At 46.9% G+C, this 27,129-nt stretch overlaps 1 protein-coding gene across 3 annotated transcripts in view; it reads left to right on the forward strand.

The window, feature by feature from the left end:
- Positions 1-27,129, forward strand: part of ZFHX3 (zinc finger homeobox 3) — a 246,768-nt gene that overhangs the window by 141,439 nt on the left and 78,200 nt on the right. For all 3 annotated transcript variants that reach the window (XM_055305892.1, XM_055305891.1, XM_055305893.1), the window contains one exon: positions 7,707-7,938. In XM_055305892.1, coding sequence (XP_055161867.1) covers positions 7,707-7,938 — 232 coding nt within the window. The remainder of the gene's footprint in view (positions 1-7,706; positions 7,939-27,129) is intronic.

Raw genomic sequence — 27,129 nt, forward strand, 5'->3', positions numbered from 1 at the left:
ATCTCCTCCATGTTATAATTTCTATAGGTCACAGATTCTTTACTGTCGGCTAGGGATTCCTCTTTGGGGGTTGGGGGTGAGGGTCCCAGGGAGTGTGGGACAGGCACGGTTGTATGGAGAGAAGTGTCAAATAGGTAAATTCAGTAGTACTTCATTTTTTTTTTCCATTTCTATCTCTAATCGCAAACCTTAACTAATTTGAAATATATAATGATAATAATAATGGTAGCCTTATTATAAAGGTTAACCGTAAAAAAAATAAAATAAAAAATAAAGGTTAACCGTGCATCAGGCACTGAATTAAGCGGTTTATATGGATTATCCCATTGAATCCCCCCACCAGTGCTCTCTGGAAGGTCTGTTAACCATCCCAGTATTGCACGTGAGTAAACTGAGGCCCAGCAGTGTATATAACTTGTCCAAGGTAGCACAGAGTTAGGGTTTTCCACCGGGTTGCCTTAATTCAGAGTGTACCTTAAACCACCAGCATTGGCAACATTTTGTCACGGAGCTGAAGGAGGACACGCTAGAGTAGTGCGTAGATGGTGGCCCATATTTTTATTTGGGAGTTGACATCTATGGGAGCTGGAAAGTAGTACTAGCAAAGAAATACATCTTAATGAGTGGGGAAGGTTCTGTAGCCAGTATGGTATCCTAGCAAAGGGGTAATTTTCAGATCCTATGAGCTTTTGGTAGATTCTGGAGGGTGGTCAGTTTGATGTTCACCTTGTGGGACCCACTTTGTGATTTCACCCACTACATAACCTCTTTCAGCTTCCTTGCTCTGTGTCTAGATGCTCATTTGACCCTCATGGAAACTAGCCCTCTTTTGGCTTATGACCTCATGTTCTGGTGGGCCCCGCTTGGTTCAGGAGAACTCCTGTATACCTAATAAACTCCCTCTCCTTTCTGGAGTTTGCCCTAACAGAGGGGAATGGAATCTATTATGTGAAGGCATCAGCATTCCACAAGAGGCCATATTTGGATTTCTCGTTGTTAGTTTCCTTAGAGGATGTACTGTATGTCTCTCAAGGAAACGCTAGTATGGAGACTTCTGAATCAGGAGATGTCATTCAGGTAGGGGGAAAAGACACAGGGATGGGAAGTCTCACCTTCGGCCTCAGAGCTCAGATACAGAGAATGAACACTCATGGCTTGTCCAGAGTCTGGCCTAGAAACCAGAAAATAGGTCAGAGTAACATTAAATGGATTGATCTAAGGGAACATTTTTACTTCCTTTCACTTTCTCTTATAAATCATGGTTGGGACTTGTATCTTATGGTGTCTGCAGGGCTCCTACAGCGAAATAGGACTAAATTAGCATGTGCCAAGGATGAGGGCATGAGTGGGTGAAAAGCCAACATTAAACAGAAAATACATATATATTTAGGTTGACCTTCTGGAAGGTTTCCTAAGAATGTGACATTAAGTTTGAATCTGTAACACAACCACTGATTAAAAAATTAACTGCCTCCATTCCCAGTTGCATTATACCTGCAACAATTTATTTTTTCAGCGTTCAAGGGGAATACCTGGGTTTGGGGAATCTCATGTTCCAGAATGCCCCTGCAGTCAGTGCCATGTAGTCAGATGGCTGTGGACTTGGCATCAAGCCTCAGCTTCTAGTCCTATTTCTTCTTCTTGAGACCTGGAGGGGAGGCCCATGACCTCTCTGAGTTTTGGATTTCTCCAAGGACAGGAGCCAAATGCTACCCACCTCATCATGAGCTGGAGGAAAAGATCACAAGTCGCCGTGGGTGTTTTCTTAGCAGCCCATGCCGTGAATGGGCACGACAGTCACTTATGTCTTCCTTATTTTATCTTACGATTTGGGGAATTTGTAAACTAACTGGACCTTCATCTTCCTGTTCCTTCTCACTGGATGTGGTAATGATTTGTATAGTCCTTGCCCAGAGGGCAGAAGCTGGAGCCCCTGGCACGCTGTGGTTAGCAGTGTCCCCTCTGAAGGCCGATGCAACGGTGGCCGCCTCCATCCAGGACCTCAGTTTTACGGATTGGGAGGCCCGCCTAGCTGCCCTTGCTTGGATGCACTTCACATGCACCTCAACAAGTGTTTTGGGGTTCATTCTGCATGCCTGCTATGGGGATGCCTCTCGGTTTCTGGTATCCCCTGGGGTAGCCCCTTTGCTCAGGGGGATGCCTGAGAGCTGCTCCACGCCATCCATCACAGGGCTCCACATGCTCAAGGAGCAGAGATTTGTTGGGTGCAGAAAAGCGTGAGAGGGTGGGTGAGGGCATGTTTATAGTAACAGGTGTTACTCCCCTGAGGAAGCTTCATTATGAGTCCCTGTGTGTTTTCATTTGTGAGTATGTGTGTGTGAATGTACTTTGTCCATTTCTGCTTTAAAGGGAAGGCTTTGACAAAACCTGATCAATATTTTGCATTCCATGCATGAAGAACCAGATGTTAGAAGTTTCTATCACTGGGGTGGAGGAAGGAGCAGGGCCCCACCAGATTTACAGAAATCAATGTTCTCTGACAGAAGTTGGTTAGTTTTCCTGGGAAACAAGTAACAGGAACACATTTTTTTGATTTTCACGATGAATTATTTTCTAACAAGAGCCCTCTTTTCCTCTCTTTGACTTCCAGTTGTTGGCCAGGGTGAACGAGCACCACATATTAATGGCATAGAGTCACAAAGTAACACAGGCTGCCTTCTTTCCTCTCCATTCTTTTTTAATTATTAATTTGCTTTTTGCACTTAGATTTATGTACCAGGCTCATTGTTGGAGGTGCTCTTTATTACAGGGAGGGGTTTTCTTTCTGAGCCTTTCCCTCTCCTCCTCCCACCACCCCCAAGCTAGAACCACAGGGGAAGATGGGAGGCCAGTAGGTGTTTCCATGTCCATGGCACAGGAGTGTCACCTTCCAGCTAAACCGAGATGGGACGAGCATTTTAGAAGAGCTCCAGAAAGACCAGGAAGAGGCTGGGGAAGAGGTCCTTGAACAATCTAAGTGAGCCCACACTCCCTTGTTTTCAGGAAAAAGCACTGGCTGCCCGTGTGTGTGTGTGTGTGTGTGTGTGTGTGTCAGGGACCTAATTGCTCACGGTGAGGACAGTCTGTTATCTGCTGCGTGGTGGTAATTTGGAGAAGTCAGAGAATGTTGGGCCCTTCTACTTCCATTGATGGTCAAACTAGATGCTTATTTCCTTCTTAGGGGTCATTACACTTCTTTGAATCTTCAGAAAGTAAATCATGTTGCCAAAGCATGGAGGTCTCTGTTTCTGGAAATGACTGAACACTTCACACACCCCCAGTGTCTTGCAAGCACTTTTTAAACCAGCCAGTGACATTGAGGAGAATCAAGGGAACCCTTGGGCTGGTTCAGGGGGTTATAGGTCACAGGTCCGAGTGAGTTTGTGTAGACCTCAGTTGCCACTATTCTTGAGCTAAGTTGATTTTTCTTTCTCGATTTATTTGTTGGTCTTGCTGCTGCTTCATCGTTATTAGTTTGTGGGTAGATGGCAGTTTTTCTTGAGTAAGCCAGTGATTTTCACTGGTCTGGCCAGCATAGTCTCACAATGATAGTCAAGCCAAAGTGATGCCTTCCCTCCTATCCCCTTGGCATGTCGTCCAAGTCACCACGGTCATGGTCTTAATCATCTATAGATTAAGGGCCTGGGATAGGGCATGTTCTCCATGTGCGTGTGTGTGAGCATAGCCACTGAGGTATTAACAGACGCTTAGAAGGGAATCAGAGCCGACCTTTGCCCAGGGTGCACAGCAGCCGGTTTTCTTGGAGTCCATGGGTACCATGCATGCTTCACAGCACACTAGGCACTGAAGTTGTTGGGTTGTTCTTTTTTTTTTTCAAACTGTGCACCTGACCTGATGGAGGTAAACAGTTAAGAATCTTACCTGCAGAGCACAGAAAAGTGGAAAAAGTAAAGACTGGGTCCACCCATCCCCAAGGATGGGAGGTCTCTGTGGTAGACAGAGGGCTGGAGAGTCCAGGATTTGTGTGGGAGAAAAATTTCCTGCCTGGCGAGAAGAGCAAGAAGTCTGAAAGGAGGCAGCTCCTTTATTGAGTGTTCCACTGGGACTTGTGCCTTGGTGGATTCTTCATATATTACAGTGAATTTAATTAAATACATTGGGATCCCAATTGAGGGTATTCTAATTAGCTGGGTCAGGAACAAATTATACTCTCTCCTTCTCCAAATGAAAACATCTACTCTCTTCTGCAGGGAAAGCATGTCCTTGGCTGACTGGCTTGCCCTAGTGCTAGAGTCCTCACTGGTCTACCCAGCCCCACCTCCTCTTACTGCTTTTTATTAGGCAGGTGCCAGGGGTGGAATCCTGGGGTTATAGCCAATGCCACTTGGGAGGGAGAGGGCATCTGGTTAGCAGGTTGGGGCATTGACCCACTCAAGACCTGGGAAACCAAATGGTGCGGGGAAGGTCACAGAGGGCGGAACCCTGCTGCTAGCTTTGGGTCCTTGTTGGCTTTAGTTTGGACAACTTGAGGAAGTATTGAGAACTCACAAAATTCGGTTAAGAACAGGATCTTTGATAAGCACATAGACTCAGGTTGTGAGCCTAAGTTTGGGTTGAGATGTAATCAATAAGCAGGTTGTTTCCTGACAACCAAAAAATAGTTTATTCTGCATTTTTTTTTCTGGCTTTCAGCTCAGAATTTTGAATTGAGCTTTTGTGTACAAGCCTCCGAGAGAAGACCCCAAATGTTCCCTAGGCCAGACTCAGGGGAAGAGGCCTTGGCTCTATTTACCTCGTTTCCTCTACCATTTGTAGTGTGTGCCCATTTCCCTTCCAAATGGCTTTCAAATGTCAGACAGAAGAACTCCTTGTGGCACAAGAGATTGCCATTTACCACCGTGAGTTTGTGTAGAGTGGTTTTGGAACATTTTCGTCATACTATTTTTAAATCAGGAGTCCCCAGTATGTTGTTTGTGTCAATGCAGGATTTATATAGTTCTATTACCCAAGAGCCCGTAGATTTGAGAACAAAAGACATTTGACATCTCAACTCCCATCCAACTCTTTTTGGCCACGCTATCCTCTCTTCTGGCTCAGAGATTGGAAACTCCAGCCATTTGGAAAAGAACCTTCGTATCCATATTAAAATTTTATGTGTAAGATTCAGTGCCTTAATGCAAGGAAATTCTCTCATAGGAAGGTGATGGGAATTTAGGGGTGAGGCTTTAGTGATTCTTCCTCTGACTTCATAGTTGATAATACTCCTGAAATCCCTTGATCACAATTATTGCTCTGGATTCCATGCTTGTTTTCCCTGTTATCTTTTATTTCATCAGTTATTGTTGAAACTTTAATAAATGTAATACTTTTGGTCTTAGTGATCCAATACAGTGTTCAGATACGTTTCCTTGTACTGGCTCTTGTACAAGTGTCCTGCTCCTTAATCCCAAGCCAAACCCTTGCTCCCAGGAATATCTTAATCCAGTTTTTGGTTTTTTTGGAGGGACTTTGTGGAGAAGTCAGGGAGAATGAACATGGGCAAGCTCTTCCTATACCTTCACATCTACCCCCTAGACCCTCTTCTTCCCAGGGTTGCAGCCTCTGGAAAATAGTGCTTTCGTGCATCCCATCCTCCTGAAATCCTCTGCAAGGAGCCTTGTCTCAGACCAGGCAAATTGAGGATAAACTAATTAAAAAAAAAAAGGCAGCTCAAATGTATTTCAGAAAAAAAGTAGGTTTTCATTATCAATCGTTGTAGTTGCCTTAACAGTTAATAACAAGCTTGCTAGTTCTTCAGACCCCTCTGTTTGTGAAAGTGCTCTAGAATGGCTTTCACTGGTTGGAATACCGCTTTGTTGCAAATCTCTGCTCCTGAGTGTATCAAATCACCCATTTGGGGCGAAAGGAGGGATTGTTCTCTGTTGATACCTATGAAGCCCTTCACGTTTTAAAATATATGTTGGCCTCAGAGCAAGCGTGTATTATGGAAGAATGGTTTAGCCAGTTTACACAAATGAGAGCCTGGACCTCCCCTTCTCCTCCCCCACAATGATTTTTCTGCAACCCTCCATTGGTGCATTCATATTTCCTCTTCCAGTAAGGCTCAAATGTGCTTCTAGAGTTTTCATACTTTTCCAGCGAACAAAGAATGCGTACATGTGTGATTTGATAGGAAGTGCTGGTAAGGCCAGCCCTCTGGTATTTTTAATACTGGGTGGAGCGCAGGACGTTTTAACTGCTCTGCCTTCTCAGTGTCTCAGATTATCATCTGGACAAGAAGCCCATCCAAGCAGGATGAGCAACAGTTTTCAAGGCTTGGACACTGAATGGGACAAGTAAAGGTCAGAAAGGAGAGGAACAGCACAAAGTAGTTCCAAAGCATCTTCTGTGTCTTTTGTGGAGGTCCTTGGAGCAGGCTCTGGGATCTGCGGATGCGGGTGCAGAGAAGGAGGGTAATAACACAACGGCTATCTGAGTTTCCTCCTCCTAAAGGATGCTGGGGGATATGAGACCCTGGTGCTAGTTCTCTCTCCCACTGCTAACTAGCTGGGTTACCGTGGATCATTTGCTTAGGTTTTTTGGAATTATTTCTTCTGCCTTCTATGCAGCCAATGGAAAAACTTCCTCTTCTCCTAAAATGGGTCATTTGTAAAGAAGAAGATATCCTTTCCATACCAGGAGCAGGTCACTTCCCCAGCTGTTAGGAGAAAGGGTCCATGGCTTTCATCATATTCTCAGAGAGGCACAAAGAGTCTGTGAATTTTGTCCTTGGATCATCTCTGAGTCTTCTACACACAAGAGAGTATGGGGTCTGCTGACTGTTACTGTGACCTTTTCTGTTCTTGCACCCCTAACTTTAGGTGCCTGCTTTCTGCCAGCTTTGGGGCTTCCTTGTTCTGGAATCAGTACTGTGTCTACACAAACACAACAAAAAGTGTAATTTTGACCATCTGATGCACTAAAGCCAAATGACCTTCAGAAGTTGACAGGGAACCAGTCTGGAGAAGTTTATTTTTTCTGTCATTTTTTTTTAATCCAAAGGAAAATCTAATTTTAGGTTCTTCTAAAAGACTGTGGTTCTAAATATAAAAATTTGACCTGTCATTCCTGTGAAAAAGTCAGACAGCAGCTTTGGCTTGGTGTTACTGACCTAGGATTCCATACAGGGAGGGTGACCATTTGGCCATCACCTAAACTAGGATTTGGCTAACTTTTTCAGTCAATGACCAGATAGTGATTCTGGAGGCTTTGTGGGCCATCCTATCTCTGCTGCAAGTACTCAAACCCTGGTGCTTTGAAAGCTGCCCTCGACAACACGCAGATCCATGGACGTGGCTGTGTTCTGTTAAAACTTTATTTACAAAAATAGGCAGCAGGTTGCATTTGGCCTGCAGGCCATTGTTTGCCAGCCCTGATCTGAATAAAGCAGGATGTGCTGGAGAGTGAAAGGGGGAACCTTTGATTACTGTGCCAGGAAGACCCGTGTGACATGGGGAGGGTCCGATCCGTCAGCAACAGCAGCAGCCCCGTGAAAAGCCACAGCGGAGGGGACTGCCAGGGGTGGGGGGCAGATGGGAACGAGAGTCCGCTGGCTGCCGGCCCTTGAAGAACTGCTGAGGGAAGGTAGGTGGGAGAACACAGAGCAACCCCTCCTAGGAGTCCGAGCACTGGGCTGTGGCCGGTCCGGGGTGGGCTGGTGGTGGCGGCGGGCTTCGAGTAGCTTACCCTCTCCTCTGCCCTCGCAGCACCTGCAGCAGCACGAGAGTGGAGTAGAGGGCGAGAGCTGCTACTACCACTGCGTCCTGTGCAACTATTCCACCAAGGCCAAGCTCAACCTCATCCAGCACGTGCGCTCCATGAAGCACCAGCGCAGCGAGAGCCTGCGCAAGCTGCAGCGGCTGCAGAAGGGCCTGCCGGAGGAGGACGAGGACCTGGGGCAGATCTTCACCATCCGCAGGTGCCCCTCCACTGATCCGGGTGAGTGGGCTCTCGGTGGGCCTGGTGCGGACCCCCGAGGGCTGTGGTTTGCTGCCGCTGGTCCTCGTGTCCGTCCCCGACCTCATAGGTGACACACTGTGTTCTGGAAGGAGTATCGTGAGCGTTCTTGCCTTTTTTTTTTTTTTTTAACTAAAGGAACTTAGCACGCTTTTCATCAGGTGTTACAGGCCACTGCCTGGTGAGCAGGACAACTGGAGATGTTTTTTCTTCTATCCCCAAATTCCTCTGGTTATATATACTCAACATTTCACTTTATTATTTTGGATGCACATAAAGCAAATGCTAAATCATGTGTTGTTCAGTGGTAAGAACGGGCAGTTTGCAGCCTCCAGGCCGGTGCAAGGATGAACGTCAGAGGGGATCAGCATAGCTGGCACTAGTTCTAAACATTTTCTTGGGTTTGGGGGCGTGTCTGCAAGTCGTGATCCCGCGCCGCCTGCTTCTCTCTAGAGTCAGGGCTTTCCAGGGGGACCTCGCCCTCTCTGCCTTCCTTTCTGTGCTCCTACCATGGCCGCTTCCTTCTGGGCCATGCCTCAGCCTGTCCCCGTCATCAAACCACCCTTGAGAGTTCACCACTGACCTCGGATGTGCCCAATCCAGGAGCTGCCTGCAAAGCCTCCTCTTCTTTCTGTGGTCTCTGAAAGTATTACATGGTTCCATCCCTGAAGTTCCCTTCCCTGAGCTTCCAGGGTGTATTTCTCTCTTGTCTTCCTGCTTTTCTTGACAGTCTTTCTGTGCCCACCCCTGGCTCATGGTATTCAGTCGGCCCCACATGCTGACATGAGCTGGGCATCGGGCCCTGGCCCTTGGCTCCCAGCCTTTTAAAGCTTTGATCTCCTGGCGGTACCAGATGCACTTGAGACAGCTCCCTGCATTTCTCGTTGGTGCCACGTCATGGACTCTGAGCTCACCACTGTGTCCTCCAGACTCCCCTCTCCTGGGGGCACAGTGTCCCACCACCTGGTGCCACTGGAGACTCAGGGCCATCCTTTGTCCATTCATCGCTTGTGGCACTGTCCGCCCCTGAGCTGTAGTGGCTGAGTGGGGGTTTTTAATCTCAAGTTTACCAAATTATTCATTTTTTCTAGTTTTTAAAGGCAACAAATTATAGAAACCTAATGAAAAAATGGCATGACCCTCCCACATCCCATTGCCCAGAGCAATATTTCTTAATGTGCTTCTACTCCTGGTTCTTGATGATTTTTTTTTAATGTTTTAGACATTATCTATTGACTTTCTGCTCTGAAAGAAGGGGATTTCACTAGTACACCATTCTACAGACTACACACTCAACTGCTCACACACACCCCACCCACAAACTCACAGACACCCCAAACTACACACGTACACCCCGTGCCCTTTACACCACATTCCCCAGCCCCCCTGTCTACCCATTCTTCCCCTCCCTCCATCATCCATGATGATTAAATAATAATTTCGCGTTATATTAATATTCAGTGTTTTCGTTATTCTAACTCTATAAATATTAATCATAGCTGAGCCATGTAGAGTTTTATAATTTCATTTACCTTCTTGTACAACTTTTTATTTTCCCTGGTTTTCTAGGTACCTATGATTAATTCATGGCTAGCCCTCTGCCAGAGTAGACATTTCTAAATCTCTGAAGGCCCATCCAGATTGCTTGTTCACTGAGCTGCGTTCCCTCCTAGAGGCATCTCTCCTGTGCCTTCCAGAGCCCTCTGCCCCCTGGCCCTGTCCCCATTCCCCCCCGCCACTGCTCCTTTGCCCCCCCCCCATGTAAATGAAATGACTGGATATCCCAAGGGGGGACAATGTGTCCTCCCTGCTGGAGTAGCTGAGGTTTCATGGTCACAGCAGAAAGGCCAGTCCTCCTGGCAGGCTGGGTGACTCATTTCTTCCGGAACCTAGGATAATTTCTTGGGTACCAGGATGATACTCATCACCCTTGGGTTGCTGCACAACTGTCCTTTCCCGTATTTTTCAAATGCCTTTTCTGGTTAAAGTTCAAATGCTGTAATGTCCGGGTCTCCTGCTTGGCGTGTGACCCCGTCTCCTCTGCATGTGAGCACTCAGGAGCGAGGCATGAAGCCGGCACCCGCAGACCCATCTGTGCCCGAAGACTGAGCCCATTGTGCCATCTGGCTGTGGGGGTCCTCATTTTGGCCTCTGTGTCATTCTGCCATTTCCATTATTTTGCTGTGGAGTCATTTTACAGGATTCTCCTTCCTCCGCCAATAAATGCTGACCTATTTATTTTAGGGTTGGTGGGGTTTTTTGTTTTGTTTTGTTTTGTTTTTAATTTTTTTTTTCTTTTTCTTTTCTTTTCTTTCTTTTCTTTTTTTTTTTTTTTGTTTTTTTTTTTTTTGGCCAGCTCTGCATACGTCATTGTTTTAATCTTCTGTTAAAAGCCGGTCCCTTTTGCCCTTCAATTCTTTCTTTCACTCTACTCAGAATTCCCCTTTTATTAATGAGGTGCCCCAAACTAAATAGTGTACAGCTGCCATTTCACCCGGGGTCTATGGACTGGAACAAACGGTTCCCTGTTTTATAATGTAATACTTCTATTTATGCAGTCCGCTCTGGAATTGCTTTCTTACACCATTGCCTTCTGGGTTTCTCTCATTTAATGCGTATTAGAAGTTATTTTTCCCCCTGAAGTGTATGAGCAACTTTAGTCTAGATGATAGACTTCCTTTCTGTATTTCAAAATCCTTTTGTATTGTCTTTGGCCTGAAGTCCTGTTTTGGCTCTGCACCCTCCTCCCTCCCCACCCCCCGCCCTCCTCCCACTCATGCTCTGCTCAGGCTAAGTCCACACTCTTCGCTAACGACAAAAGGACAGATTATTAGGTAATAGTCACATTGACATTAAAAGTAACTCGGTGCCCTTTCAGAAACCCCTTTACGACAGCTCATCTTAAAATATATCCTCCCTCCCCCCAGGGATTGGCTTTTAACTTCTTGAAAGAATGTTTTTTAAGAAAAGGAACATTGTGGACCTCATAGAATGAAGACATGGAAGGTCATCAACTTCAAATTTATCAACAGAGACTTGATCACATATTCTCGATTTTCTCTTCTCTCACGTAAGGGTCAGGACATTGATCTTTAGCTGGAAACATCAGCTGTGTGGCGTGAAGAAGCCTCAGGGAGTCTTTGAGCACCTTTTGGGGACCTGCTTGTTCTGCCTGTAAGCTGCTTGTAAATGGTGTGCTGTCTGGAGTGTTCTCTATGGGCCTCCTGTCAACATCTAGTTAAATGATGGTGTTCTCCTCTCCTTTCCTCCTCTGTTGTTCATACACCAGAAAGTGTTACAGAAGAAATAACTTCCTTTTCTTCTGTGAGCTCAGGACCTCCTACCCCAGGCTCCTGTTGTCCTCCACACCCCCCAACCCCCCCCCCCCCCCCGCAGGTACCCAGGCTTCCCTTGCTGCAGCTGGTGGGGAGAACTCTGGGAGAGTTTCTTCCCTCTGGTTGACAAAAGTAGCTCTTCAAATTTTACCTGTTCACTTAGGTCAGTATGTTTTCCAATCAGTCCAGTTCACCACATAGCCTGCCAACCCTGTGTGAGTTTGGAAGTATAGAGAAGGAAGAACTGAAGTTGTCTGCTGCCCTTCACAACTCTGCGGTCCTAGCCAGAGTTGACACCTGTCCCTGATCGTGTGATCCCCAGAGAGGCCTCATGGCCAAACATAAAACCTTTAGGTCCTGCCCTGCACCAAAGGGCTAAGTCTTTTGGTTATTGGAGGTGCGCTAATAATTAGGCCACTGTCCTCTACATGGTCCTGCTTGTGGTCCAGCTTTACCCTTATGTCAGTGGACAAGCCAAGTCCTGTATCATAGCATCCTTAACCTAGCATGACAGTTCTGTGGTTATGCTTAACAGCCTCACCACCACACTAGACAGACAGACAGACACACACACACACACACACACAGAGCAGGGCTTCCCGTTTCAAAAAATGACTTGGAAATATGCAGCTCCGAGAAAACAGGTCATGTTCCCTGTCACACCCCGACCCTGGCCTTGTTGTTTGGTTATTGACTTGAGTGCATGTTCTGCAAGACTAAGTGGTGTCTTGACTTTGTTGGGATTTGGTCTTTTCATTTCATCCTTACAACCAGGTGGAGGTAGAGAAAGCCCATTGTTACCCGCTGACGCACCGGGTTCTCTCTCTCAGCTGCTGGCACTGGCTATTTACTTCCCCTTAGTTGACCAGAAGATCTTGAAAGATGGAAAGCTCTCGCAGGTGGGTCATGTGTAGGATCAGCTTCCCGGTTTGCTTATGAAAAAGGCATTTCTGGCTCCCGGGTGAAACTGTAGTTAATTTCACTCTCCCGGTACCCTGAGCTTTGAGGAGACAAGAGGCCTTTTGTGTTTCTGCTGTCTGCCTGCGTCCTCCTCCTTGTCCTCCTTTTTTTTCTCTGTCTCACCCTTGCCTTAACTACTTTTTCCTTCACAGTCCTGGATCTCCAAACTTCGTCCAGATGTAATTTAACGCTTCTTAATTGCATACCGACTTGCATACAAGACTTTGCATGAGTTGAGGGACGCCGCTGACGACGTCTCCTCTCATCTCTTCATGTGGATTCCCTGGTGGATAGGCCAGCCCGGGCGTTCGAGGCAATCAGATGATGACTCAGTTTACAGAGATAACAACTGTTCAGAGTCTAAGAGAATATTTTGTTTGGAGCGGAAGCTGGCATCCCCCTTTCCTGACACATCTTTGGCGCTCGAGATAGCGAATTCCTGGGGTCGGGAGGCAGAGGCCAGCCAAGTGATGATGTGGATTTGGTGACAACCTGTACTGAAACACTCACTGGCTTCACTTGATGGATTATTTTTTCGATCAACTTTCAGGGAGTTTTGCCTAACTTTTACAGCCTAAGAGAGTAAGAAAATGTTTTTTCAGCTTTCTCATTTTTGTTCCGTTTTTATTTTTCAAAATTGGGATAGGGCTGCCCTCTAAGTACGAAGTACATGATTTTGTTTTTGTTTTTTTTTTTATAAGTACCTAAATTATATACAATTGTAGTATAATTTTTCTCATAGCACTGAAATATGTTGTGGCCAGTTCTGTAATTCTGAAGCACTGTTTTTGTAAAACCGAACAGCAGTGTTCTTTCTTTTTTCCTTTTTAGTGTATGTCTCGTTGATGGGACTTGGGAAGGGCATAGGGGAACCATATTTCTAACTAAAGACGTGGAGTGTAAAGAACACATCCAACAAATCAGAGTGAGTGAAATTTTAAGCACTTACGGAGGAGTGGAGAAAACAGGACTTTATCTGTTTTAAATACGTTCCCTTTGGGACAATAGAATTGTAAACTTCAGTGTGCTTTTTGGAAAGGTGTTTTACAACACACAGATAAAGAGATATCATTATATATCAGCACAAAAGGGAGCATAATACCATTAAAGGCAAAAATGGAGTTTAGGGAATGACATGATTTGGTTCTGTTAGTTTGATTACTTTGATTCTATTTTTGAAGAGTATTCTTCTTGAAGCTTTTAATATAACCAAGAGTTTGTAATTGGCGTCTCTGACTGTTTCGTGGGTTGGCTCTACTTACGTGGAGTCTGATAGGGTGTCAGGCACACGGCAGGAGCTCACATATCCATGATGCTTGTGCTAGAGAGACCAGCATGGTTGCTACCGGTATATATACCAGGGAGTAAGTCTTGGTTGCCTTTTGTTCGTGGAGTTAGTTTGCTGTTTGTCGCTGGAAAGTGTACGGAGTTTGATTACAGTCTGATCCTCTTGCATTTTGCATCTATGTGGAGAGGACAGGAGTAGTCTTCAGGGTGTACACTGTCTTGTTTTTCTGTTGGAACAGAGCCCCTGATTTGCCTTAATTAGTCCTCTAACAATCTACAAAGGTCAGCGCCAATTGCCTGTTCATTTACATTTGTAATTGTGATGGCTTCTGATTACATATTCCTTGTCCTAGTCCTTCCTTGGAGTATGTGCCTGTGTGTCCTCCCCTCCCCCTCCTCCCACACCCCCGCACATGCACCAGGCCATTGTGGAAGGCGCGGATCTGACTCCCCGTACAAGAAACCTTGGTGGTGAGGACCCAGCCTTCTCTCCAACTTCAGCATCTGTTCTAGAAAGACGTCTTCAAGAGGTTATTGCTTCTAAGTTAGGAATATGTTGAAGCCAGAGTCAGGCAAGCAAATTACGTCGATACCAGGCAAGAAATCTGAGAGCCATTATCTAGGAGCCTTCTTGAACTGGGTAATTAAGGGCAATTAAACTTTTCTGCTTGCTCTCTGCAAAATATGCTGATGATCTGGTCTGTTGGAAGGTGGACACGTGCAAAGTGCAGTTTTGCTGCTGTCCCGTGCCCCTGGTCTGGAAGGGTCTCTCCAAAGAGGATAGGACCACCCCGTTGTTGTCGCTTGGGCAGTAGGTCCAGAGTCTCCAACCTCCCGTGTAATCTGTTTTCTCTCTGTCTTCTCCAGGACAAACTAACATCCATACCAAGACATTGACCATTTATTTATTCTTTTTAATGATTTTATTTATTTACTTATGAGAGAGACACACACACAGAGGGAGAGAGAGAGAGAGAGAGAGAGAGAGAGAGAGAGATATTGAGGGGCGCAGGCAGAGACACAGGCAGAAGGAGAAGCAGGCTCCATGCAGGGAGCCTGACATGGGACTCGATCCCGGGTCTCCAGGATCAGGCCCCGGGCTGAAGGTGATGCTAAACCACTGAGCCACCTGAGCTGCCCGGACATTGACCTTTTAGAAGTTATTTAACATCTGGCTGCGGTTGGCCAAGTTCAGTGATTCTCACCACCCTTTCATATTCTAGATCTGCCATTCACCAGTTAATTTGTTTTTATGGGATGATCAAAGCTACCAGGGGTTGGTTGGTTTGTTTTATATCAGTATATAAAACTAGAGCATATACTGCCCCGTACAGTGGGCTGTACACATGGCCACATGCTCCTGGGCTCTGTAGCCTTGTTCCTGGTTGGTGGCTCTCGGTTGTCCTCCATACTGTCCTCTTAGGGAGGTAGCAGAGTGTGCCCTCGTGGCCCCCCAGTGCTGTCTGTTCTGAGAGGCAGCAAAAGCATGGCCACTCCCTTCCAGGGAGGGTAATAATAAGGGGCACTGCAAAAAAAAGAAAGAAAAGAAAAAAGGCACCTGTTGGTGGTTATTGGAATTAGGAGTTAGTGAGATGTACACGTGTATGTGTGTGTGTGTGTGTTGAGGGTCAGCATTGGGTGGTGCCCTGTTTAAGGGAGCCCCAAAACACAGGAGCCCCCAGGGGAGACTTAGAATGACATACCATACCAAGTGTTATTTTAATGAAACCTTTATGCCAACTCACCTTTGAAAATGGATGTCCAAGGAACTTGAAAGTGTGCAACATGACCTTCAGTGAACATCGGTTGTTAGCCAGCGAGTGGGTGTTCTGTACCTGGATTTCATTCGAGGGGAGGGACCTTGTGATGACAATTATCACAGGAGATGGCAGCCGCATCATGTGGGCATATCCCTCATCTCGGCCTCTGCACTTAATACCTTTTGGGTCGCCCAAATGTATTTTTCAAGAGCAATAATGACTTGTATTTGTTTTGCCCTTATAAATGTGCAAAGAATCCCTTTCTTGGGCTACTTACATTCTATATTAAACTTGTTCCTGACCTTGGTTGGGGGCCGGGGAGGAAAATAGAACATGCATCTCTTTGCTTACAGAAATAGCTCAAAGGCTTCTCAGACTTAGAGATGTTAAGGAACCCCCTTCAAACTGTGACCCAATTATGAGAATTATAGCCACATATGATTTTTTTAAACATTGACTAGAAGTGAAAAGTTTTGTGTCCTTCCAAATCTTGTATAAGCACTGTCCATAGCTCCCTGATTGTTGGGTTTCTAGATCCCTGAGAGCAGCAAGGCAACTCCTCTACATTCGTTGCCTGCCTGTCCAGTATTATGGTAGCTATGGCTATATGTGGCTGTTGAAGTTTAAATCAACTAAAGTCAAATAAAAATTTAAAATTCAGCCTCTGTGTCATCCTAGCCAAATTTCAAGTGCTTAATACGACATGTGGCTCCCAGCTACCTTGGTGGACAGTACAGGTTCAAAGCATAGTTGGGAAGGTTCTTTTGGACGGTGCTGGATCCTCACTGGCGTCCCTCGGATTTCTGACAGGCCCAGGCTGGATTTGAGCTGCATTTTTCTATAGCGTTCTTCAGCTTCCATTTTAAAGAGCATGGTGCCCACCCACACTACCTGCTTTCGGTCATCCTAGGTGGGTATATTCTTTATTGTTTTCCCATCTCTCTTTCTGCTGCTTTTTCCCAGTATGAGAGCAGCTAGGCTTCAGATAGGCACGTAAGCGTCTTAGCAGTGTTGAGGGAGTTTGACCAGGCTTTCTCAAGATGCGCCTTTCAGAGTACATGCTGACGGGCTTTTTATAGTTCACACCTCAAGACTATCTTGAGACCTTTGGTGTATATGTTAACAAAAGGAGCTATTGATTGCTTTTTAAAAGATCCTTGACCTTTGGTCTAATTAGAATATTAAAAATTGGACAGTGTGTGATTTTTCTTGAAACAAACCTGTTGTTTTAACCTAAAATTTTAGCTCAAACTGTCATCTTCTTATAAAGTCCAAAAAGAAGAAGAAGAAGAAGAAGAAGAAGAAGAAGAAGAAGAAGAAGCACATCTGTGTTCTTTTCTTCCACTGTTTTCATTGGTTTAAAATCCTGAGTGTAGGACAGAGTTTTTCCTTCTGGACTGCCTTAGTTTGCTTCGGGCTGCCACACCAAAATACCATGGACTGAATGGCTTAACCAAGAGAAATTTGTTTTCTCCAAGTTCCGGAGGCTGGGAGCCCAAGATGCAGTTATTGGCAGATTCCATTTCCCCCAAGGTGCATCTGCCCGGCTGCGAGGCTGCTGCTGCCTGTTCCCACGTGGCCCTTCCTGTGTGTGCACCTCCCCGGGCCTCTGCACGTCGAGCAAGGACACCAGGCAGGCTGGCTCAGGGCCACCTGAGTGGGCTCCTTGTGCTCGATTGTCGTTTCAGAGGCCCTCTCTCCAAACATAGTCACACCTGAGCAGCTGGCGTTAGGGCTTCAGTGTCAGAGTTGCGAGGGGACACAGTTCTGCCTGTTGCATGGGCTTTCTGAGGACCCCCGAGGCCTGTGGCGAGTTCCTTTCCCCTTGGCCCTTTGGAGGGGAGGGAGGGGGAGAGTAGAGGTGGACGTGGAGGTGGGGGGAGGCCTGCCTGTCCCCCACGGCTCCCACCCTCCATCCTCATAGAGGCCCCGGCGTGGCAGGACCCAGGGCCAGCTCCCTGGAGGAGACTCCGGAGGAGGGCGGAGGTGCCCAGGACCCTCGTCAGCTCAGGAGCACCATGCCCGCAGAGCCCTCGTCACGGGGTCCCTTGCCTGTCCTGGCCCAGCCCCTCACACACCGGGGAGCCCGGGACAGCCGGCCCAGTGCCCTGTGCAGCGAGGCTCTCCAGCTCCCGAAACCTGCTCCCAGGTCTCAGCACCAGTAAAAATCGTCCTTGGGGGGCGCTCCTTGTGGGGCTTGGGGAGAAGGTTTGGGCAGGAGGGATCTATAGCCATAGCGACTCCTTACCATTGCCCACTGGTGCTTTTGGGGGCAAGCAACACTCACTGGGTTTGTGGAGAGTGTTGGGTAGCTCTGGTTTTTGTTTGTTTGTTTTGTTTTCTGTTGGGAGTAAATGCCCCCAGGGCCTTGCCATATTCTATGACTTGTTATGGTGGACAGTTCTGTAGGGTGTCAGTTGGTTGGGCTTCCATCCAAAGGATTTAGATTGCTGGAAGTACCCGAAGGGTGTTTTATTCTTTGCTTTCACCCTCTTCGGTGTTGAATACTCCATGCTTGATGTTATAGGAAGGGCCCAGTGCAGAGGTTTTCAGCCTTCATAACTTGCATTTAGGGCCTATCTCCATGTCTGTAGGGCAGGCGCATCCTCATCCCCAATTCCGATCTCAGTAAACATGAGCCGGGGATGCAGGCTTTAAAGGCAGCCTCCAGAAGGGTCTTCCTTTACTGCAGCAGCATAAAGCAGAAGCTCTTCACCCCTTCACAGCCGACTGTCGATGTCTCGAGGCTCTAGGTTCCCAGTGTTCTGGGCTGTCTGTGCTCAGTGCCCTGTGGGACTCGCGGCTGCCATATTGGACACTGCAGACAGCAGACATTTCCTTCCCAGCAGAATGTTCTCGTGGGTAGTGCAGCTCTAGACAGCATCAAGGCTGCTGTCGGAACCAACGCTCAGGGCGATGCTCTACCTACCTGCTGTGTCTTCCCTCATTGCTGTGGGTTGGCTGACTCATCCAAGGGATAAGTAGTGCTTTGCCCCAGGGACAAGGTTTTTGATATCTAGAAAGGAATGTGGTCCATTGCTGGATTCTCAGTATGGAAAGGAAGAAGCCTGTAAGACTGAAGTGAGAGAAGGGGCCACAGTGATTTGTGACTCTGCACACATCAGAGTGCAAGCCTGGGTCTCCTCTGAAGCTTGGCAGTGGTTTACATGGTCTTCCTAACTTTCAGAGTCCTCTGTGCTTCTCTTGTGTGAGTTGGTTCCAAAAGCATCGAGAAACCCCAAGGAGTGGTGAGGGTAGCTCTAATCCGGTCAGCTGGGGTAGGGGTCTTGGCTGGAGTGGTTCCAGTCCATCACCAGTGCAAGAACCTTGTGAGACCCTGGTGTGATGGGGATGTGGCCATCCACATCCTGGCCATCTGCCGTGCAGACTGCTGTCCACCCCAGGCATTTTTATGGTAATAACTGGGATTTTGTAGTAGACATTAGCTGGAATTTGGCTTGCTGGGTCTTGAATGATTAACAAAGCAACAGCAAAGGCTCTTTGGCAGTACAAATCAGAACAAAATAAAGACTGGGCCACAATTTTTTAAAAAGAGTGGGAAAAGGACGCCTGAGTGGCTCAGTGGTTGAGCGTCTGCCTTTGGCTCAGGGAGTGATCCCAGGGTCTGGGATCGAGTCCCACATTGGGCTCCCTGCATGGAGCCTGCTTCTCCCTCTCCCTGTGTCTCTGCCTCTCTGTCTCTGTGTTACTCATGAATAAATAAATAAAATCTTTAAAAAAATAAAAAGGGTGGGAAAGTTTGGAAGGTACAAGGAGGACGGGCATGTGGGAAATGAAGAGGTGAAGATACGGTGTAGGTAGGGAAAAGACCAGATTTGACCTTTCTTGGTTTTAGAAGAGAACTGTGGCTGGTGAAGATGTGACTGATTTGAGTCCAGAAGTCAAGTTCTTTAGCCCTGCAAACACAGACGTGTCCTTAGTATGGCCAGGCACCTCTCTGGGCTCTGGGGAGGCTGCCAGCAGGACGAGAAAACAGAGCCCGGACTTTCCCTCCCGTTGAGGGAACAGACACCAGTAAACAGATACAGAACATCAGGTGTGCAAGGTGCTATAAGAATAGAGCCGGGCGGGGCTGAGTGAGATAGTAGAGTTGTTTTTATAAGGTGCCCTGGGAGAAGTCTCTCTGGAGAGGCGACCTCGGAGCTGAGGAGGAAGGCATGAGTGAGAGCGGTCCTGGCAGAGGCCCAGCGAGTGCAAAGCCCCTCGGCTGGGGTTGGAGCGAGAGGGCCGGCAGAGGGCTTGGCGCGGAGGCTGGCTGCTGGGAGATGTGGTTCAAGCAGCCCCATCCCTTGGGCCCTGGCCAGGCGTGGGGTTTTGAATTTTGCCCCCATCAATATGGGGTCATTGGCAAGGTCTGCGTCGGGGAGGCGACAGTGTGCGACTTACACTACTAGTCAGGTTGCTATGGAAATTTGCATGTCCAGCAGAGTTCAAATATGAATTGTGTCCTTCCCCATCACCCCGCCGGGCAGGGAGGAAAGGGATGACTACAAGTAGAAGGGGTGCCACTGACCCTGAACTGCCCCAAGGCTGCTCCTGGGCCCCAGCATAGCACTTTGCCATCCTCTGCCTTAGCCCCGAGGGTCAGCAGCTTTTTTCTCCAAAAACAAAATCCTTAACTGGTGACTCATCCTCTAAGTGTGAAGCACAGGAAAGACTTGTCCTTTTGACTTGAGGATGCGTTGTCTCTACTACAGTGTAAACACCAAGCACAAGAATGAGAAACTGTCTCTGGGCAGGGCGTGTGTTAGGATAACCAAGGCAGAGGATCAGAACCTCCCATCTCCTCCCACCCTCCACCTTCTTTCTGATGGGCTCTGACGGTGCACAGAACCTGGTGGACAGGATTGTCATGTGCATTTCTTTCTCTTTCTTTCTTTCTTTCTTTCTTTCTTTCTTTCTTTCTTTCTTTCTTTCTTTCTTCTTCTTTCTTTCTTTCTTTCTTTCTTTTTTAAAGATTTTTTATTTATTTATTCATGAGAGATACAGAGAGAGGGGCAGAGACACAGGCAGAGGGAGAAGCAGGCTCCATGCAGGGAGCGATACGGGACTCGATCCTGGGTCTCCAGGATCATGCCTTGAGCGGAAGGCAGATGCTCAGCCATTGAGCCACCCAGATGTCCCAACCCTGTGCATTTCTAAAACAAGAATTTCATTTCACTGCCTGCTGCTGTACTCTAAACAGGACTCAGTGCCCCGACACCTTTGTCATCTTGATGTCTTCGCTGCTGCATGTCCAGAGGTCATTATCCCACTCAGGGGGGCCAGTGACCCGGCTCTGATTTGCGTGCCTACGCAGCCTTTCACAGCCAGGCCTGATCTAATTCCACAGCCATTTTATTCTCAGCGGACGTGTGCCCGGACCCCAGGCGGGTCTGAAGACTTCCTCAGAACACATAAGACCAGGGAGATTTGTGCCATACTGTACTGTTTTCTCTGGGCTTTGCTTTAATCAGGAATGCAGACTGGTGTGTGTTTGTGTGTGTTTCCAGTAGATGGTATGCAGACACGGGGCTTTTGGTCCCTTTTGTAAGACACGGGACCAAGTTTTACATGGCCAGTTGGGGAATTGTGACTCATTTTCAGTAGCTGTTTTAGGGCCACTCCAGCCCCCTCTGGGTCCCTTCCCCTTGGCATTGTCAGGCTCATGTTGAAAGATCCCTGGAGGGAAGGATGTTGGTATGTATCTTGGGTATTTGGAAAGAATTTTTCAGCCACACCTGGCTGCCGTGTGTGAGGACAAATTTAATTTATTTTAAAAATCTGGCCACAGGCAGTCTGTTCTGTTTGTTTCTTTGGTGGGGGGGGTGGGGTGGGCGGGGGGGTGAATGGGAAGAGGAGCAGCAAGCTATGGTTTGCGTTTGTTTTCTTCCAGATTTGACCAGCCAGCAGGAGAGATAATCTCTAAAGGATATGAAAGGTTTAATCATTTTAATTTTGTTTTTATTAAAGTTTATCATAACTTTTTCCCCCCCAACATGCCCTGGAAGAACAGAAGGGAGAGAAGAGGAGGTAACATAAATATACACAAACCCTCAAGCATTTGGTTCATAAAACTCTCTAATGGGCGGCACCACGTGGGGAGGAGGTGGTTGGAAGGCTGGGGACATCGGGCTGACCAGGGCATGCTGTGACAGCCCCAAAACGTGGCTGGCATCTCAGAAGCTCCCCGTCCACCTCCAGCACACGCTCAGTGCAGGGAGCTCACGGCTTTCATTGCGCAGAAAGAGCACCAGCGCCAACTGTTGTCCTGTTCTTAGTTCTCAAGTGGGCCGGATCCCTAAGCCGTTTCTAGCTGGAGAAGGCCACACGAACAGAGAACAAGAGAACGTGCTTCTGTTAGACTCCTCTAACTCCGAATCGTAACAGTGAAATACTGAAACCTGGAGAACACGAAGACTTGCTGTAGGCCAAAGCCTCTGATGTGGCGGGCTTGCGTTTTATGAAACACCAGCAGTCTTCAGTGTTTGAATAAGCCTGTCCCATAAATTATGGTAGAGCGGAGCAGATAGGATCCTAGTTTAACAGTTCTTCTGGCTCATTTTCCCTGTCGGGCAGTAAAGTAAGTTTGTGTCAGAGTTAATTGACGTGGCCAGCGCGGCCAGGGTGTGGGCTGGAGCCACTGCAGCCCGGCGCCGGGCCCCGTCCTCTGTGGCTCGGAGCAGGGGCGTGAGTGTCGGGGTGTCGGAGTCCTGCTGCCGAGACCCGATGGGCCGGGGCATACCTCCCCCCACCCCCCTGAGGGATGAAATCCCGCTCGCCGCTCCGTTCTCACGAAGCCTGGAAGCTCCACTTGCCCACGTCGGCCGTTTCTTTAAGCAGCAGGATTAAAGCTTTGTCATCTCGTTAAACCTGACTTGACGCAGGTAGTTCACCTTCACTGAGGCCTAGTGTCTGCGGGTCTTGAAGTGTTGGTGCATTAGAGCTTCGAGTACTCTGTCTGCTGTTTCTCTGGGGGAAATGGTTTGTTCCTCGGGGGCAGCTGTGATGCCAGTCCGCGCACCGCGTGTAAACCGCCCTGAGGCTTCTGCCAGCTGCTACGTGAGTCAGCGGCCTGGTCCCAGCAGGCTTTGTGGTCGTGGGTTCCGTCAGGGTTCCCTTGGGGGCTGGGGACCCCTTGGGCTTCTGGGCTGTGCCTGGTGCTGCCGGGGCTTCCGCGAGGAGGCGTGTTGGGGGGAAGGCTTCCCTGCAGGGCTGCGTCCACACCCGGCCAGGGCTCCCCACTGGGAAAGAGACCCAGACCCAGACGCCGCTCCAGGCTTGCAGGCATCTGCCACGCCCAGCTGGCCGTGTTCCCGACGTGCGAGTGTGCCAAGCAGTCTAGCAGCCTGGGACTTTGGAATTCTTTTATGGGAGTAACTTGAACCAGCGAGGGGCAGCTTTCTTGGTCACTCTCAGCTGGAGTTGTAGGAACAGTGGAAGCGAACAAACGCCCATACCTTTCCCCGCGGGCTTATTGACTAGGGCTGGCTGTCCCCAGGTTAGGCCGCCCTCACTGCCGGTCCCCTGTGCCAGGCTTCTGTCTCGGGTTGATCACAGAAAATCTGGTTTGTATAGGAGGGCTTGATCCTGTATTTTTTGAAGTTAGATAGACTACGAAGATCGTAGTAGGTGGGGAGACAAACAGACAAAACTACTATTTTATTGTAGCATTCAGCTGTGACTTACAGGGACACCCCGAGAGTGGCATCAATGAATTAGAGTTTTCGTTTTCCTTGGCATACTGACTTGGACTGCGCACAGTCCAGTGCAGGAGGGAAGGCCCCACAGGATGAATAGGGACCCACCTTCCTTCCATGTGTCCAGACAGCCCTGGTGGCTCCAGCACCAAGCTTCTTCTTGCATCTCATTGCCTGGAACTTGGTTGCATACTCTTCCCACGCAGTGGAGCCTGGGAGATGCAATTCTTAGCTGGAGGTACTGCCTCCCCAAATAAAATGAGTGCTCTGTTCACGAGGAAGAGCAGTTATTACGAAGGCAATTAGGAATCTCTGCCATGCATCTTTTAAAGATAAGGAGAGGATTAAGTAAACTGTTATGATTATGTGGTGGAAATCTGGATAGCCATTAAGAATGTTCTTGATTAATATTTAAGGATGTAGAAGTAGTTCAATAGACAGGGACGCAAGTCACGAGATCCTATGTGATTGTCCTAGTTTCCTTTAAAACATATATAAATATACTGAGATGGTTATGGGTGATTTTTATTTCCTTCATACTTGTGTGTGTGTGTGTGTGTCTGTGTGTGTGTGTGTGTGTTTTCAAGATTATCAACAATAGCACTTACAGCTTTTACGATGGGGGAGGGCGGGAATAGCAAACTTTAAGTGTAAAGAGGAGAGAAGTTGGTAATTACTACCTCACATTTGAAATACACTTGATGGAAAAAAATAAAATGAGTAATAAAGGGGAAAATCTATAAACACGTAATGATAATGGGATGGTGATGGGTAACGGTAGTGCTATGGATTCATCAAGAACAAATCCCATCATCCTAATAAGATGAAATGAAATAATGTATGTGAATTCTCATTGAAACAGGAAGCTGTATTGTACAAATGCAAACTTATATTCTGGGGACTCTCAGTGTACTTCAGAAACACTCACCTCCCTCTCTAAGCATTTTTTTTTTCAAGGTTACTCAGTGGTAACTCTTCCTCATTCTTGCATTGGAAACTCTGGAGATGTGTGGAGCTTTGCAGCTGTTTCTTATGCACCTGTTAGTTGTAAACACTAGTATCTGTGAGGGATTATAAGAAAGTAGAGAAGTGATCCCACCTATGATCTTTTTTTGGTGATAAGAGACACACACGGACACACACAAGATTTAACAGGGTTCAAGATGACCCACTGTAATTACCACATAGTAGGTCACGGCAATAAATATCCTGCAATTCTTGAGTAACTGGGGAAACTCTGAGGAGCAGGCTAACCTGTTCTGGAAGATGAAATGGGTAGGAGCAGGCGGAGGAAGAGGACCCAGGGGTGTGGGACGAAGTGCATGGGTTTGGATGAGGGGTTCAGGAGTCGGTGAGCAGGTAATTCTAGCTGGAGAGAGGATGTAGGGCCAGGATCAGCATCAACAATTGGAGTCCCGTTTTCTTCCATCGTTTGTCTCTAGCTTCCTCTCTTTCCCCTCCACCACGATTAGTCTGCTCTTTTGAAAGACAAATAGGATTACAAGTGTGAATATCGTAGACTTATTAAAAACAAACACATAAAAACTCCCCTGTTCCACAATCTGATCAGACTCAGAGCCTAAAGAGAAATTTTCGCATGTTGGAACCCGACTAAAACAACGACTAATAAATAGGAATAATGTATTGATTTTGGGGCTACTGTGTGGAGGGCAACTCCAAGTGCTGGGGACAGCTCTGTTTTTATTTAATATTTTCATTAGTCACTTGAAAACAATAAATAGTAAATGAAATTTCCATTTAGTCTAAAATGCTTATGTAGTAATGTGTATGATTGCAAAGATTTAACAATAGGAAAATTAAGTAATTGACTAGGGGTGTTAGGAATCTTACTGTATTTCATTTTAAATTTGCATTTAAAATTTTTTTATTTTGATATGACTTTAGGCTTACAGAAAAGAGTAAAAGAATTCTTATAAACCTTTATCCAGATTCCCCAAATCTTAACTTTTACTGCAATTGCTTTACCAAGCTCTCTGTTTCACACCCTCTCATCCTCTACATACATGTGTAAAATGTATATGCGGTTATGCACATTGTTATTGTTCCTCTTGCTCGTTTCAGCCATGGTGCCCTTTGATCTCTAAATATGTTAGTGTGTATTTCCTAAGCACAGGAACACAGTCTTAAATAACCACATAGAAATTACCCAGATCAGAAAATAGCACTGATACAAAACTTCTTGGTAATCTACAGATCTTGCTCAGCTTTTCCCAGTAATGTCCTTTCCATGAAAAGAAAATCCCAGATCACTGGTCGTATTCAGCTGTCCTCTCCAATGCCCTGTAATGGGGAATAGATCCTCAGTCTTTCCTTTTTTCTTTCACACTCTCAAAATATTTGATGATGAATACAGGTGCATTATTATGTAGAATGTCCTTCGATTTGGGTTTGCCCGGTGTTTCCTTATGATTGGAATCAGCCTTTGTGTTTTGGTAAAAATTCCAAAAAAGTGGCATCATGCTCTTTTGAGAGCATCCTCTGACAGAGGGACATGATATGGATTTGTCTCTTCATTGATCACTTAGTTATAGTGATATGTGATAGTTGATGGTGAAGCTTGTGTAAAGTAAAAGATGGAGGAGGCTCTGGGCTAGTGGAATGAGGGTTTAAGAGTGAGGCATTTCCTCCTCTTTAGGTAGTTCTATCTGGAAGAAATCGGGAGAAAGCAGCTAAGTATGACTGCAAGGTGCCTGGTGTGGGTACCGAGGTGGGTTCTAATGCTCCAAGTGGGAGAGACTAAGTTGAGAAGCCAGTGTGGGCAGAAAAGAACATGAAAAGGATGTTATTATTGAAGCCACACATTCTCCCTCATCTCCCACTTTTTTAAGGAAATATATCACTTAACTGGTGCCACAGAGTCTTACACATAATTATAGTTATGTGCTGTTTATTTATCTCATATTGTTCCAGAAAGGTTTGATAGCCTCATTTGGCTATTTAACATCTTCTTACTCTTCATCCCCAAAATCTTAAACCTCCACGGAGCTGGCGGTGTTTCTTAGGCCACTGTGATCGGTAGCACCTGACCCAGGACCCATCCTGTTGATCAGTAGCTCAGCCAAGGCCATGCTTCTTTGGGTGCCGTCTTGCTAGATTCCTATGGGCCCTGCAGTGGGCTCTGAGATGCCCTGTCCCACACACTTACTCTGTTCTGTCCTCTTTGCTGTTGTTATCTCTGTCCTGGTCCACAATCATTGCACCCTTTTAATGACTAGTGAGAAGTAGCCCAGAAAAACCTGGAGAGGTTGGTGCATGGACCAGGGTTATCCTTAGAAAAGGAAAACTGCCACCTTGAGAAACAAATGCCTCTTTTGTTTCCTGAAAAAGTTCATGCTCTTTCTGGGTCTCTTGCCTTTTACCTTGGCCAGAAAGTGGACAGGAAATGACTACAGGAGCAAAAACAGATAATCCAACCAAAGAACTGTGGATTCTAGCTTTCAGCTAGTGTCAGCAATAAATGGAAAAGGAGTCTGACGGCTCCTTGACTCCAGAGGGCACTAGCTCATCGGATCGCTCCTGACGGTCTTCAGATTTGGGCATGTTTTGTCTTCCCAAAGAGGTTTCATGTGTCTTTCTATCCTCTGGATAAAAGGGGTTGTTGGGTGGGGGGAGGGTCACGGGGAACACACAATTGAGAAACAGTCCTTGTCTTCCTACTCTGGATTCCACGAAGTACACCTCTTTGTTTGATACCGTGCACATTTCCAGGGTTCTGGTGTCTGGGTGATGCCATTCTGGACTTTGCCCTACCCTGCTTCAAAAGTGCTGGTTTTTCTGAATTTAGTGTAACTCCTCAGGGTGTTCTCATAATATGCTACCCTGCCATCTCTTGCTTTGTAGAATAGAATTAAGGGTGTGCTCTCTCAGCAGGGGCAAGGATGACAGGTTTCTGGTATGTTCGAGGCTGGTGGTGAGATGCCAATGGATGATCTCATGCTGGGTTAGTGACACTCAACACTGGACCCTCCAGGTCAGTTTCGCTCAGCTCATTGCTGGGAAGCATTCATGTCAATGAATTTTTAAATTCATTTTTAATTAGTGTATAGGCAACTCCCCTCCAAAAGGGAAAAAGCAGTACATGCTTATTATGTCTTAAAATGCCATGTGTGT

The sequence above is a fragment of the Nyctereutes procyonoides genome, unplaced genomic scaffold (assembly GCF_905146905.1).
Source record: "Nyctereutes procyonoides isolate TBG_1078 unplaced genomic scaffold, NYPRO_anot_genome, whole genome shotgun sequence".
Taxonomy (NCBI): domain Eukaryota; kingdom Metazoa; phylum Chordata; class Mammalia; order Carnivora; family Canidae; genus Nyctereutes; species Nyctereutes procyonoides.